Raw genomic sequence first — 15,649 nt, 5'->3', positions numbered from 1 at the left:
CCAAGGCTCCAACCATATATACCCAAGATCGTATGCAAGGGTGATCAGTCCGCTTCGCCTTCTGAGATCTCATTTCAAGCATTCTGTATCTTTTCTCGGTATTATTTCTTGGTATAAAGAATAGTGTAGAGTCGCTGCAAAATCTTCGATGTTTTCGTACCAATCCAAAATAATAACATTTACCTAAGTAACAAGAGCCATTTTTTAAATCAGCAACCATTAGATAAGCAAGTTTTTATGATCGAAACGCTTAAAAATATTCGAAATTATTTTCAGGCTCCGATTGCTTATTTCTCACCGATGCGGGTTTCCGAAGGCTTAAACTTAATTTATGTTCATTAATAGGATTTAAAAATTTGAATGCAGATTTATGAATATAAAGCTAAATTTATTCCATACAAATTAACAGTCAAAATTTTCATGCTGCATTTGAAACAAGTTAACAGAATTCCAATTTACTGATACCTATATTTATGTTCATACAAAAATTCTCCGATTATGATTCGTTTTTTGCTATTTTATAATGCACGATTATGTATCATGTGCAACCGAAGTCACTTTTTCTAACGATGTAGTCAGTTTATCACCCTCGATAACTATTAACAAATTGAATCAAACAGTTTGGCCGTCTTTCATGGCAAAAATCAAGCCTCGTACTGATGCATAAAGTCCCGCGAGGCCAACAGCTACCCCAAGTACCATGACGAGTGACTCTGCCAGTTTCTTCCAAAGTGGAAGCAGGTGCCCTTTAATGTTCAGGTGAAACCAGCAAGGAAATATGAATACCAGAAAAATCGCCAGTAAGCTACCGAGGATGCCAACAAGCAGCCCGAAGTATGGTATCACAACAGCAACGCCGAGGCCCACCCCAACTAATATTGGTCTTGTTAGTAAAACCCATATGTTGTAGTATTTCCCACCTTTCTTCAGCTTTGGATGGCGATTCTTGAGAACTAATAAATCGAAAGTCTCGCAGACCACATAAAAATTTATGGGGAATGACGTAACAGCGTAGCCTGCTAGAGCAGCGTTTGTTACGATGCTTGCAGGCGCTGATAATTTCTCGATATTCATTGAAACGAGTGGCCTAGTTTCTTTACCAAATGTCAGTGCGCCGCTGATGCCAAAATAGATCTTGATCAATGCAGAAAAGCAGTGTGATATGTGCAGGACAAGTGGGAATTTCTGTGGCTTTTTCATACTGTTCTCGATTTGCGGGGCCACTGAATGGCAAATAAGCATGAAAAACCAAACACTCATCGCATAGGCAAAGCCGTTTCCATCAAACATCGGGATGATGTTTATGTTTTTGGCCCAGTCCTCTCTGTGTTTAATGAATACTACTTGTGACGCAATCCCTCCTGTAATAATGCAAATTGTTGACATCATGCTGAGGTAAGCAAGTTTCGATAAACTCTTAATGAAAAGTGGCGGTATCACAAGTAGTGAGAACATGGCCGTCGTTGCAACAAGACTAAATGGCGTCGTATTATTCAAAATGGCGTAAAAACTTCGGCCTATTAGTACTAGATTCACTGTATTCATGGCGTAGAGATAGAATATCAGAGTAAAATTGATTGCTCTTGCGCCAAGTTTACCTGCCACAACCCTTGCAAGTTCGACATAGTCCATACGCGCTCGTTTTTTCGGAATTCTTGATCCAAAATCATCGTAAAGAGCATCAACAAGAAGAAGGCCTGTTATATCTGCGAGAATCGTAATTACTACGAATGCTGGTATTGTTGCATAACCTCCAAGTGCTACTGAATACGGCAATGCAAACGTAGCACTTCCAAGCAGAAAGGGTAATAGATTGGCTATAGTCAAACTAGTCGAGACTCCTTGCTCATCGATCACTCGCAAGGAAGGCACGAAAGACCTGCTTAACGAATACCTTGACCTGTTTCGCCTGAAGTAGTCGTAAGAACTTCGTAACGATGAATAGGAAGACAGTCTGGTTGATGGCAGATGGAGCGATGCTTTGATGTCTTCTGCATCGTGGCTTTCTTGCATTGAGGCATTCGACTGGCTAATACTATCGCTGCCATTCAAGGAGTTGATTGCTTCGTAGTAAATACTCGTAGCTTCGCTGTTCTCTGACATCGAAACCGACTTCAACAGTGGCGCAGTTTCGTATGATGATGATGCAACACTGGGAACATCAGCTTCATTAGCGCCTATGGTAAACAATTTAGCATAGCTGGTCTTTTTTCCTTCTTCCATTATCATTTGTAGTTTATAAACATCCTGTCAAATGAAGATGAAATTATTTTCAGAGAAGAATTTATTGGCTATATTGGCTCAGTCAGTGTGTGAAAAAAGGTTTTCTGTGAAAATTACTGTTGAAATGTTTACTTCAACATAGAAAAACAGTAAACTTATTGGGTAAAGCAGTAATTGAAAGAGAAAAGCCTTTTAAGTGCTTACTAGCAGGGCCGTCGCGAGGCAAGCCTTGTTGGGGGGGGGGGGGAGTTGACTGCAAATTAACCTGATTAAAAAATAATTACCTGAAATTCTTTAGTTGCTAACGCAAGCCTCTGCAATACATTTTGTCAGTCTAACTCCTTGGCATATAATTCGCAACTTTCCATTTTTATATGATGATTATATGAGACTTTTCTAACAGCTTTTTTAAATCAGCACATCAGGATGGGCAATGAATATAGTTACTTCCCGAAGCAGCCGCAGAGGGACAAGAAAATTTTCGAATTTTGATGCTTCCAGTTCCCCGGAAAATGCACTCTTTTAAGCAAAATTTACTAAAGCAATCCTTCTTATCCTATTGAAAATTCTTTTATTTTGGCTAATGGCTTGAACAGCAGATAAAAACAAATAATACAATTTCGCAGGGTCTTGAAAATTCCCACGCAGCACTACTTGTCAATTTTTTTATTTCCCGTTTCCATCTTGGCGTTTCTTTAGAATTTAAAAAGACCAGAAATTGGTGACGATTTCAGGGTGCTAATTGAGTATGCTGTATACCACAGTTTCAGACCTTAGCTACTGACAGAAGTTACTACTGGCAGTTTCAGACTCTCTATTCGCGTTCTAAAGGAAATTTTCACAATAATTGTGCCAAACCGTTTCAAAAAAGGGGCGCCAGATTTGCTGCAGCCCGGTGAGGGAGGGGCAACTGTCCCTTGTTGTCCCCCTTTAAATCCGCCACTTGGTATCAGCGAGTAGAAAAAAGTAGATAAACCTCCTAAATGCTTACGGTCTTTCTCTAAAGTCAATGCAGAGATGTTTTGAAAGCAAAACTGAGAAACGATAAAGATGCCAAAGAATTATGAGTTTTGGTTAGTTTATTTTTGCTTCAATTTAGTGCAAGAACTCCTTGCCAATATCTTCAAGAAGCAATATACCGTGTTTCTGTTGTTAGGAGCGCCGCTGTATGTAACCTGTACGTAATTAGAACTTTCAAGAAAAATAGCAAGGTTTTAGCGATGAATTATAAAAATTTCGTCCTGAAACAATATAAAGTTCGGCCCCGTTTCCTGTTAACATTGTAATGTTCTTGTCGTGCAATCAGGATAAAATATTTCGTTAAATTACAATCATTCTCGTTGAAAGTCGGTGAATTCTCATCGACAGTCTTCACACCCTCCACCAGATTCATTTTTCGGCACCGATGTCAGTGAGGCAGAGAACAAAACCCTTGATTTACCAACGCCATGGAGACTTGTCAACAGATAGTGTGTAGAAAATAGTTGGGGGGGGGGGGGGGGGGTGTAGGAAACTCATACAAAGAGGCGTCACGGGTTGTCCATTTTATAATTCTCTGCTTTTTTGGCAAAAAGTATATACAAGCAAGGTTTTTTCTTCACCGCCTTTCAGCTTCAAAATTTTGAAATTTCTTAACATCTAATAGATTTGATTGAAATCAAGAATCCTGCTCTCTATAACTGTCAATGACAAAATAACTTCTTGTCCAACAATAAACGGCTGTAATTACTGGTATGACAATCACCCCTAAAGACCTGTTGCGTGTGCCAAATTACGAAATCATTGTTGAACCATTTTCTCTCTTTTGTTTTTATAATAAGTTCAAGAATTTTAACAATCACATTTTCGTGACGATAAAAGGATAGCCTACGTGATGAGGGGTGGGGTGGGGGCTTTCATCACCCTGTTAAAGATAAACTCGCATCGCAAATAAGCTTTTGTGCAAATATCTGTAACAGCGTTTTATGTTCAACCTGACATTTTAAAAACGAGCAAGGTATAAATTTGTTTAGTAAAGGTATTTGGTCAAATGAACATGGTCTAGTTAATGGTTTATGCTTTAAACTTTTCTTTGAGTTTTTTTCGATAGCGTATCACAGAAAGTTGAAAAAAGAGAAGACATTCATACTTACTTTCCAGTAGTTTCCATGTCGTGAAATGAGCTAAAATTGGCATGCTCTCTGATCCACGGATAAAACTCCTACGTCCCTATCCTTCGAAAATTTTCCATTGTGTGTGCAAGTTCACGTTCTTACTGTTGCGTAATAGGTCAAATCTCGTTCCCACGCAGCGCCATGGTTCTCCAGCCTCCTGTCGCCCCTTGTGTGATTGTGATAGGAAGGAAGCGTTTGGTTATGGTAAATGCGAAATAGCTTTTAGTTCCTAAGCGTGATCAGAGAAAATATGTTTGGCTCATCTACAGTTGCACCACAGGTAAAATTTGCAGTTAATTGAACTAAAGGGACATTCTTTTCGAAAATATCAGTCTCCATCGAATGTAGATACTCGTCAATCTACTGATTACGTTACGTAATCAATGGAAACTTTCATATCAGGCCTAAGTGCGTTAGAATCACATTGTCAATTGAACCGCGTACCATTCAGCACCAGATTCATCCCCAGATTCATCCCCAGATTCATCCCCAGATTCGAAAACTTGCTTGTACTGCTCGGAATGTATCGAAATGACAATGATTAGCAAGAAAATATGTTATTTCCAGAGTTTCCTTTCTATTTCCACTCGATAAAAATTTTTTCTTGCCAATTTATTCTTGATGTTTTTAGCGGGCCTAGGCATGCGTATTTTCCATCCCCAGATTCATCCCCAGATTCGCGTTTTGTATAATATGGGTCTAATAACAGCATGAGAGGTGTCAAAATGACAATAATTCGAGAGAATATGCAGCAATATGCGGTTTTCCGTCAATTTCTACTAGATAAATGTCACTTTTCTACCACTTTGTTTCCAATGTTGCTTGTTGGCCTAGGCAGTACTTTTCATCCCCAGATTCGCGGCCACAGGGATACCAAACGACCACAGGGATACCATTGCCAATATTTTTCCATCCCCAGATAGGTATATCCCCAGATTCGCGTTTTGTATAATATGGGTCTAAAAACAGCACGAGATGTGTCAAATGACAATAATTCGAGAGAATGTGTAGCAATATTACGATTGAAAATATATACGATTATAATGTTTGATTTAATTCTTTTTTTAAATATTATTGTATTTTAACCAAAATGTTGATTAGTTTATGTAATTGCGGTAACTAAGCCTTGTTTTATAATCAGTTTTGTATATAATTCCCAGTTTTGTCACGTTTTGTATATAATTATAATAAATACATCAGTACAAACAATTTATAATTATAATAGATACATTAGTACAAGCAGTTTCAATCGTAATATTGCTACACATTCTCTCGAATTATTGTCATTTTGACACATCTCATGCTGTTTTTAGACCCATATTATTTTTTTTTTTTTTTTTTTTTTATATAAGGCTTGTAGGCCGAAATGGCCCATCGCCAACACAATTACCATACATACAAGTTGACATAATTACAAATTAATAATAAATCTCAGAACATAAGTACAAATTAACAATAAATCTCAGAAAACAGCAAACAGAATTACTATACTAACAAGTTAACATAATTACAAATTAACAATAAATTAACAGAAAACAGCAAACAGCTAATACAAAGATAAACAGATAAAAAATGATGACGAGCTGGAAAGTTTACGTTACGAGGATATGCACGTAGAGGACTTCCCAAAAGATTCCCGTGACTCAAAAGCCAGCGATAGAAAATTGGCTATCGATATCAGACAATCCGTATCTTCTTGACTCATCAACCAAATAAACTTATCACAAAGGTCAAGGGATGATATTCTGGGAAATTTTGAATAAATCATAGATAACATAGAATTCCTAGCAGTCTTGTAAAGGGGACAAACTAATAAAAAATGAATTTCGTCCTCCACAGCAGTTTTATTAAAAGATTGACAATACGTACATTTTCTATCAATCCTAGGAATAGGATTCTTCCCGTATCTACCTGTTTCAATCCTGAGGTTGTGGGCACTGAGACGTAGTTTTGCAAAGTTGGATCTTTTCTTTTTGCTAGGTATCAAGTCTAAGTAATGCTCAAACTTATAAACAGTTTTGAAAGATGCGTATGTACAAAGCTTTTTATTGAGAATAGTTTGTTCTTTTAAATTTTCCATAATTTTTTACCTAAAATGGGAAGACACTTTTGATTTCACGATAGTGGAGTTATCAGTTGTATGTATTCTGTAAAGGGTCATCAGGGAACGGGCAATACTGACCCAATTAGAAACACCGGAATCTGCATCATTAATTAACATTTGAAGAGCTCTGTATGCATATCTGGAGGAATCGAGATTTACTAAACGAATATAAAATTTTAAAATATTAATATGTCTATGTTCAAGCAACGAACAACGTCCCAACTCCGCATAAACCCCAAGAGACGTTGTAGATTCAAGAGACGTTGTAGATTAACACCTAGGGTTGACTTGCAAGCCATAAGATGAATTTTTTCCAGGCATTCCCATGTACCAAATCCCCATACGTCAGTGGCATAATTTAGAATAGGAAGTATTGTACTGTCAAATAAAAATAGAAACAGTCCTGGGTTGAAACCATCCCATTCGTTGCTTTTGGATAAGAGAGCAAAGTAAGATTTTTGAGCTTTTTGCTTAATTATATCAACATGAGCACTGTAGGAACCATTAGATTTAAAAGTAACTCCAAGGTATTTGTACTCATTGCATTCTTTGATCTCTTTATCACCAAATTTCCAAATTTTGCATGCCTTAGATCTTTTCTTGTTTTTTCTTATAACCATTATCTTGGTTTTGGAAGTATTTATCTCCATATTAATGGACAAGCAGAACTGGTTTAGCTCGTTCAACTGGGATTGCAGATCATCAGCAGAATTAGCTAATAAAACTGAGTCATCAGCATATAAAAGGGTGCAGATATTTCCATCACCCAATCTGACACCGGTAGACACAGCATTAATCTTTGAGTCTAAGTCATTAAGAAACAAAGTGAACAGCAACGGACTTAACAAATTGGCAATGGTATCCCTGTGGTCGTTTGGTATCCCTGTGGCCGCGAATCTGGGGATGAAAAGTACTGCCTAGGCCAACAAGCAACATTGGAAACAAAGTGGTAGAAAAGTGACATTTATCTAGTAGAAATTGACGGAAAACCGCATATTGCTGCATATTCTCTCGAATTATTGTCATTTTGACACCTCTCATGCTGTTATTAGACCCATATTATACAAAACGCGAATCTGGGGATGAATCTGGGGATGGAAAATACGCATGCCTAGGCCCGCTAAAAACATCAAGAATAAATTGGCAAGAAAAAATTTTTATCGAGTGGAAATAGAAAGGAAACTCTGGAAATAACATATTTTCTTGCTAATCATTGTCATTTCGATACATTCCGAGCAGTACAAGCAAGTTTTCGAATCTGGGGATGAATCTGGGGATGAATCTGGGGATGAATCTGGTGCTGAATGGTACGCGGTGCCAATTGAACTCTATGACGAGAATGCTACATGAAAAGTATACCTAGCCTACGTCTCCAAGTGTTCATCTTATATTAAGATTTTTGAACGTAATCGTTGAAAGATTTCGGTATGTCAGAACCCAACGGTCAGAGTCAGACAAAAGATAGGCCTAACATGCTTAACTAATAACGTTATCACATCAACGTCTTATTTACCCTATTCTATTCAATTTTAAACCGTATACAACTTCGTGTACTATTTGATAATAATAAGATTACTGGCATTTGATGTGTTTGTTGTCATGAAGAGGGTAGATTGGCATTATTCATAGTTATTCATTGGATGGCTGATGCAATATGAACATATGTCCCATCAATGTATGTGATAATTGATATTCACAGAGGAGGGGGTGTAGTCTTATCTTCTCACTTAATTACTTTTTGGTGACAGGCCCATTTGTGTCAATTTGTACTATATTTTCTGTATAACCATGTACTGAATGAGAGGCAAGACAATGCGCACCCCCCCCCCCCCACCAACATGAATTTTGTTCTTGCTGACTGAAAAAGTGTTTCTTTTGTAAAGTACCATTTGATTTTGAAACAAAGATTGTTATTTGTGGTATAGAAAGTGTATGCATAATTAAGTGAAAGGAAACCAATTTTTAATTCAATGAAAATGACTAGCATATATACGTTTCCTGGAATATTATAGTGTGTATGCTTGGTTGACATACTTATGCCAAAATACAATGTTGCTAAGAGGCTGTAAATTGACATAAGGACATCAATTATAATCTTTTCATGACAATCTTGTGCTTTACATGCATCAATTTTAGATATCTTATAATGAAGTAGTATTCAGTATCTTGAATGAAAGTATTTTGAAGCTAAAAAATGTTACTTTCAAAATAATATTGTTGTTTCAAGCAACTTTTTTGAAATTGTAAATATTAACAACAGTTTTAATAATTATCATCATTTGAAACTCGTAGCTAATTTTAAATGATAAAATTTATGGTTGGAAACAAATTTATGGTTGTTTCATCGAATTTTTTGAAATGCATGGTGAAATCATTGAATGATTAGGTATTATCAAAGATTATTGCTTTGTTTTTTATGTGTAAAACTTTGACCATAAATTTATAGGAGTTGCTTTTCAATTAATGATAATATTCCATGTTCATCTTGAGTCATCATTTTTCAGGTTGCTGGTGTACTCTCAGGTGCAAGCTCAACTATCAGTGAGGTCAAATATGCTCTGTTCTCAAGGTGTGCTAAATGTGTATCATACAGAAGATACACAAAATCATTAAGTCAGCAGGAGAGTAGCTCTACCACAAATGAGGATGCAAAAAGCTCAAATGTGAGACCTTTCTCTAACGTTTGACTAAAGAATGTTTATCAAACCACCTCATTGAAAATTTGAATTTGTTTTTATTCATAGTCTTAGATTTTGTATGTACCTGTTTTTCATAGTTTTTCTAATATCAGAGTTGGTTGTTTGAAGTGATTATTCATATACAGCAGGCTTTCATTGGAAAAATATTGCAGGCGTGCTATCCACTGCACGCCTGAAAACATCCAGGAGTGTGGTGGAGTGTGACATTCTTTCGCACTAATTTATGATTATCATAATAGATAACACAGAAATTGCCAACACAAAAATGCTGACACCAATAATTTTGACGAAATTTCTTTCGCTGAATCCTTAGCATCACTACTAACATTTTACCAAAAAAATTGTGACCTTCCGATCACAGGCAGCAGAGCTTGCCCTGATCTGCATTTAGGCATATTAGTATATAGGATGTGTTATTTCTAAAGACTTGAGAAAGTTTCTACAGAAATATAAACTGAACTTATTAAATACATCAGCAAAAAGCGGCACCACAAGTATCATACAGAAAAATGTTAGCTAATAATGAATCCTCAGCAAGTTATTGATGCTTGGGCATTCATCTGAATGTAATGACCATTTTGCGTTTAAATTCGTGCCCCAAGATTCGGATTGACACAATGACTTTAGTCTATTTTATTATATTAGTAAGTTTTCATTATGCAGGCCTGGCCGTTTGAGGCGAGCGATAGCTCGCGCTCGCCTCCACGCTCCCCTCGCAGCCTGAGGCGAGCTATGAATTGCTCTCCTAAACAGAACATGAAGGGAGAATCGCTCCCCTAAAATTTCCATTCATTTGCCCTTTTCCTATTCAGAGAACCCTGAAAACGGGTTAATTGGCTTATTTTTGTAACAGCGATTTCTCCCGTCACTGCATTTTTTTGCAATTAAATTTTTGCTTGTTGGGCGGTTTTTGTTATGATAGACATAAACTTCGATCTATTTGGAAAAGGATAGTTAACCGAAAGGTACGTTTGTAGCGATTAGAACCTTTCAACCTTAAGAGAACAGGAATATTTTTGCAAGGAAAGTCGAAGAAATGGGTAGGAATTGTAGATTGGGGATATAATAAGGCAGCAGGTCCCTTCCAGCAATAGAAACAAAACTATCCCTCAAAGAGAACAGGGTACTCTGTCTTGCAGATCAAAAACGACAACCAAAACATGGAATTCCACTATCGAGCAGCATTTACTGAAAAACCCAGATTGGGTGAACAGCTATAACGGCGACATGTTTCGCATTATTGGCAAAGCCTGATCATCGTTGCATCTATGTAGCAGTTGGTAACATTTTCAATAGGAAAGGGGCACTTATTGGAAAACCTCAACAGTCATGTCCTCGCGTTTTCTGATGGCCTATTTCGATCCAAAACTGGGTATTTTAGCGTAGAGTTTTCCTTCTATGTTCTGATGTTTTATTCTGTGAAGATTGCTAGACGTATAATTAAGTTTGTTTCAAAGTTTGTTTGTTTTTTAAAGCCATTTTCAAATTCTGTGCAACAAAAAGATTGTTTTGCAAGAGAATTGTTATTTTTGTGTTGTGCTAGCTTTACATAAAACGGAGAGAGTCTGTTCTTTCAAATACTTCAAGTAAAGGGGGTGCCTAAGTCACGGTTAAAGCAAATACAAATTGAAAGAAGTAAAACATAACACTCCTGACTGAGGCAATTACATTAAGGCAACCGACAGATACTAAAGGGGCTTATTAAGTTATCTGTCGATTGTCTTTAAAGTACATTCTATGTGTTACTGATTTAGCTCGCCTCAGCAAATGAGGGGAGCGATTCACAGCTCACCTATAAAAATACAAACGGCCAGGCCTGATTATGATATTTTTCACGATATTGATTTTATAACAAAATAAAGATGAAAATTTTACAAGGGATTTGACCGTGATTGGCAACTAGGATGGTAAAGTTTCCCGCGAAACAATTTTTGCTTCAAACTTCATTTCCCGTAAAATCTAAAATATAAGCTCAAACAATGTGATAAATTGTATTCTGCCTGAAATTATGGTGATAAAACCAAATCTGAGCTTAAAAAAGCCGTATAACCAAGTTTGGAGAAATTTCCAAAACGAGGTCTTAAGTCAAATTGGTTTATTTTTATTGCATAATTAGCAAATCTGCTACTTTCGCTAAGTGAAAATCTTATCAGAAATGAAAATCTTATTCACAACACTTAATGTTCCTTATAAAATTCAGAGACAAAAATGTCTGTTATAGTCTGTATTTGGATTTGTTCACTGAAATGCCATAAAGCCTTGAAAAGGTGTAAACTTTTGCACAAATTTTTTTCTCCATTTTTTGCATTATAAAAAATGATGTTTGCCAATGTCTGTTTTGCCAAAGAAAAATAATAACTCCCCCAAGATATAATGATAAATATACGCCGGGGAAAAAGTAAACCAAAATAACGGTGAACATTTATAGAAAAGTTTGTCATAACAAGGGAAATCATGATGAAAGGACATACAATTCGGTTAGTAAGAATAAAAGTTCATTATATACAGTATCGCTATACCAAGGGAATTTGTACAGGGTTTAGCACAATCCAAGGGGCCAGACAGTTTTTTTATACAGGAAAATTAGTTATAGCTGGGTTTCATATTATCGGGATTCCACTGTAGATTATTCCTATGATTATTTCAAAGTCTTAATCTGCAATCCTGACAAGGTGTTAAGCCTTTTTGTAATGACATGAATCAATAGTACCAAGGAAAGATTTACATTTAAACTTGTCTCAAAAACCAACAAAACCAATCATTGACAGAGAGAATTTCGCTCTCAGAATAAAAGAAGGTGTGTGATATTTTGCGCTCCTCAAAATCAGTAGGCGTGCGTCAGGGCATGCACGTGGGATCACATGCCTTTCAGACAAAAGCCTGGACACAGACACCTCCATTCTCTGTGATGGCCCAAGGCAAGAAATCAAAGGACCCACTCTGTTGTTTTCTAAAAGCATTAAAGCCAACTGTCTAATTTTGTTGTCCCATAACAGTCTCAACCTTTATTATGTTTGTCAGTCTGGTTGTCACAAAACTGTCATTAGCTCTATGAACAAAATTGGTTGATTGAAGTACTAGCTAGAAAGTTTTGTCTCTTGACTCTTTTAAACACGTTTTTAGGTGATCATGTACATAGTTTTTAGGCTAGTCGAGCTGTTCAGAAAATATGTGAAAAGTGACCAGAAAAGATCAAAATTGAGTGTAATACACTTGAAATTTGAAACACCTTGAAATACCTTCTCAGGGTGTCATGAGAAATATACTTACATACTTGCCAAAATTTTGCAATTGTGAAGTAGCTAGGAACTTCAATATTCCTTTGACTTTTTTATTGATTGGTTCATAAATTCTTCATGTTTTATAATTTCTGCCTTTTATATATAACTTCTCATAGTGATTTAATTGCAGAAAATCATATGAATACAATATAAATATAAGCACAGATTGTATTTCATTTTTAATTCAGAAGCTTGGACAATCAGCTAACATATTTCTAAGTTCATGCACCAGATATGAACAAAGAGAACTATTCATAACCAAGTTTCTGGAAATTTTTGGCTTGAAATTGGCATTTCTTGTTTACCAGCCACCTTTTACTTATTTGCCATTGTTATTTTATATCCTTTTGAGCTTCTACACAATCATAAATTCTATGAAAATTTGATACAATGTTTTACAAGGATTCTGTGTAAGTATTAAAGTAAAATATTTTCCTTTTAAGGTTATAAGTAAACAAGCAATTCAAGATCTTGGATTGAAAGACCTTCCAAATGACTGGCTTAAAAAGGTTGATATACCGAATACAGCTTGGCTGAATCTACCAGATGAAAGAAGTAAACCATGGAATATATCACATGTATCTGCAGAAACCTTTTTCCAGAACAAGCATGGTAAGTTCAAAGTGTTTAAATAGACATTTTTTTCATTTTTAGAAGAGTTTTGAAAGTTTGAACACTTTTCATATATATCTTTGGCAAACCATTTCAGTATTGATCAGATTTTTGTTTGAATCTTAAAGAGCATCAACTTTTATTGGAGTGGAAATGGTGGTCTGGGTAATTGAAACAAAACTAATCTGAGAAATTTTTCCTGTTAATTTAAAAGCACAACAATTGATTACCTTTGTTGTCTAAAATTTCTTTAACAGATCCATATTTTTAAGCCCTCTTTCTATTAAAACCCTCTCCTTTAGAGTGAAGTAGAATTCCAAGCTTCGAATTGAGGATTTAATGTTTGCTAAATTTGCAATGTATGGAGCATATGTTACATGGAAGAAGTTTCTCAAAACATTTATCGTCTTGATTTTTGCTTATCTTTCTGTTGCATAGGTTTTGATCCAAGCAAGATCTATCACGAAGAACATCTTAGGGCTGGGGTTTCACTATTTAGTATATTTAAAGGCAAGGAAAACTTACTGGTGAATTCATTTAAACAAGGTTAGTAAAGTAGAGTATTTCAGAAAATTTATCTGTTGTTTGTATTTGCACCTACAATACCTTTTATATCAGGCTTCTCTGTTAAGATTTTAGCAGGTGCATGGCTGTTTGTGCCTCTCAAAGGACAATTTTGCATCAAGGCATGTAGTTCATAATGTCTGGTTTATCGTTCCAGATTAATAATTATGAAAGCTGTATTTAATGAAGTATATCCGTTGTTTATATTAGCAGCTATACATTCATTATACCCAAAGGCAATGGTTAAATAGAATGTATAGTCATGAATATTACAATAAGACACTGTCTTTCATCATTCCAGATAAAGAGTTGTGAAAGGTGCATTTCAGAAAATGTATCTGTTTTTTGTATTAGCAGCTATACGTTCATTATACACAAAGGCAATGGTTAAATAGAATGTATAGTCATGAATATTACAATAAGACACTGTCTTTCATCATTCCAGATAAAGAGTTGTGAAAGGTGCATTTCAGAAAATGTATCTGTTTTTTGTATTAGCAGCTATACGTTCATTATACACAAAGGCAATGGTTAAATAGAATGTATAGTCATGAATATTACAATAAGACATTGTCTTTCATCATTCCAGATAAAGGGTTTTGCTGAAACATCTTGTCATTTCATGTATAAATTTTATTTAATCATCAACCCCAGGTATATTTCAGAGAATACACTATGGAGATGCTTTTACCATTTTGTATCTGTTTAATGTTTGTGATGATGAGTTAACTTCATGAAATGTGTTGGTTCTTGAGAAGTTCTTCTTTTTGTATCTAAAGGGACATTATTTAATTTTAGGTATTCAGAAAAGGTTTAAAATGAGTTTTGCACCAAGGAATCGTGTAATGTACCTTGAAACAATTGCTAACAAGGAATCAGGAAACCCAGATGCTCAGGCAGAATACCTGAAGGTTTGGCATTTTTGTGACAAGTTTAAAAGGCCTCTCTAGCCAAAACTTGCTGTTCTTTTTTTATTAGCTATTCTAATGAAATTAAGCCAGTAAATCATAAGCTATTTTATTAAGGTTTTTAGATAATTTTATTGAATTATGAGAAAGTGAGTTTTCTATTTGCTGTAGCCAAAATTTGATGCTACTGTGTATTTTGCAACATCTGTATGTATGCAGTTTGTAAGATGTGCTCATCTACTGAGGGTTTGTTGCAGTCGTATTGCTTTCTTGCATGTATGTTTATTTTTTCAGAATATAGCTCTAGAGCTCTCGCTTGTTTCCAATTTTAGATAATTCAAGCCATTATTTTATTGGAATTGTTTTCAATTTAGCAAGTTCATTTTGTATATTTAGATATTGTAGTGACTATTTTCAGAAGTTACTTTAAGGCCCTCAAAGTGCATGATAAGTTTCCAGCAGTTTAACAATTCACTGTGAAGCAGAATCAAACATTATGATACTCAAGTGTCATTAAATTGATTTATCATTATTTGATTTTCTTATGGAAATATGTCAATAAAGAGTCAATTAAAGTGAATACATTTTTTGTTCGGAGAGGCCTCTTTTGGAAGAAGCACCAGTTCCTTTTATATATACATGTCTGTGTTTTCTCTTATTTTGTTAAGAAACAAATCAGAATATCATATAAGCATATTGCTTACTGTACAACAGTATTCTTAAATTAATTTATTGAAATTTAGTTTTATTTGCACTTAGGCAATAATTAATGAAGACCCAGAATATGTGATAAGGAGGTGTGAAAGTGGACAGTTTGCAATCAATGATGATGTCATAACTCAGTATTTCAAGGTATTTCAAGCCAAACAAAACTTTCCTACCTTTTTAAACAATGAAATATTTTTGGACTTATTGAACACAATTATTTTAAATTAGTCCATGAAAGACAAGATTAAGGGTCTTGACATTCAGTTTAAAAGTTTGCAACTTGTTGAAGAGTTTTGTTGAATGCGTAATAGACTTTACCAGTTTTGGTATGAATATTTTTGAATAAAACTGCATTTATTTAAATTATTCAGTTAAAGCTTTTAAACACAGGAGAGTA

The 15,649-nt window shown here is 35.3% G+C and overlaps 3 protein-coding genes across 3 annotated transcripts in view; 1 reads left to right on the top strand and 2 right to left on the bottom strand.

The window, feature by feature from the left end:
• Positions 1-12: 12 nt before the first annotated feature.
• Positions 13-4,483, bottom strand: LOC135682296 (vesicular inhibitory amino acid transporter). The gene is made up of 2 exons (XM_065197124.2): positions 4,356-4,483; positions 13-2,247 (listed from the first exon to the last, which is right to left on the bottom strand). Exon 2 carries the CDS (start codon positions 2,227-2,229, stop codon positions 613-615), a length of 1,617 nt encoding a protein of 538 aa, XP_065053196.2. The 5' UTR covers positions 2,230-2,247; positions 4,356-4,483; the 3' UTR covers positions 13-612.
• A 20-nt stretch (positions 4,484-4,503) lies between these two features.
• The window catches only part of LOC135682293 (uncharacterized), a 29,137-nt gene continuing 17,991 nt past the window's right edge, over positions 4,504-15,649 (top strand). Inside the window, exons 1-6 of the mRNA XM_065197120.2 lie at positions 4,504-4,656; positions 8,985-9,143; positions 12,904-13,072; positions 13,511-13,618; positions 14,435-14,547; positions 15,304-15,396. Coding sequence (XP_065053192.1) covers positions 4,627-4,656; positions 8,985-9,143; positions 12,904-13,072; positions 13,511-13,618; positions 14,435-14,547; positions 15,304-15,396 — 672 coding nt within the window. The 5' untranslated portion in view covers positions 4,504-4,626. The remainder of the gene's footprint in view (positions 4,657-8,984; positions 9,144-12,903; positions 13,073-13,510; positions 13,619-14,434; positions 14,548-15,303; positions 15,397-15,649) is intronic.
• LOC148958217 (uncharacterized) lies at positions 5,697-8,512 on the bottom strand. Its single transcript, XM_089112898.1, has 3 exons — positions 8,474-8,512; positions 6,758-7,397; positions 5,697-6,461 (listed from the first exon to the last, which is right to left on the bottom strand). The coding sequence occupies exons 1-3, from the start codon at positions 8,510-8,512 to the stop codon at positions 5,974-5,976; spliced, it is 1,167 nt and encodes a 388-aa protein (XP_088969024.1). The 3' UTR covers positions 5,697-5,973.

This window comes from Rhopilema esculentum, chromosome 16 (genome assembly GCF_057945365.1).
Source record: "Rhopilema esculentum isolate cy_ngs chromosome 16, ASM5794536v1, whole genome shotgun sequence".
NCBI classification, from domain to species: Eukaryota; Metazoa; Cnidaria; class Scyphozoa; order Rhizostomeae; family Rhizostomatidae; genus Rhopilema; species Rhopilema esculentum.
This window is presented reverse-complemented; position numbering and strand designations above follow the sequence as displayed.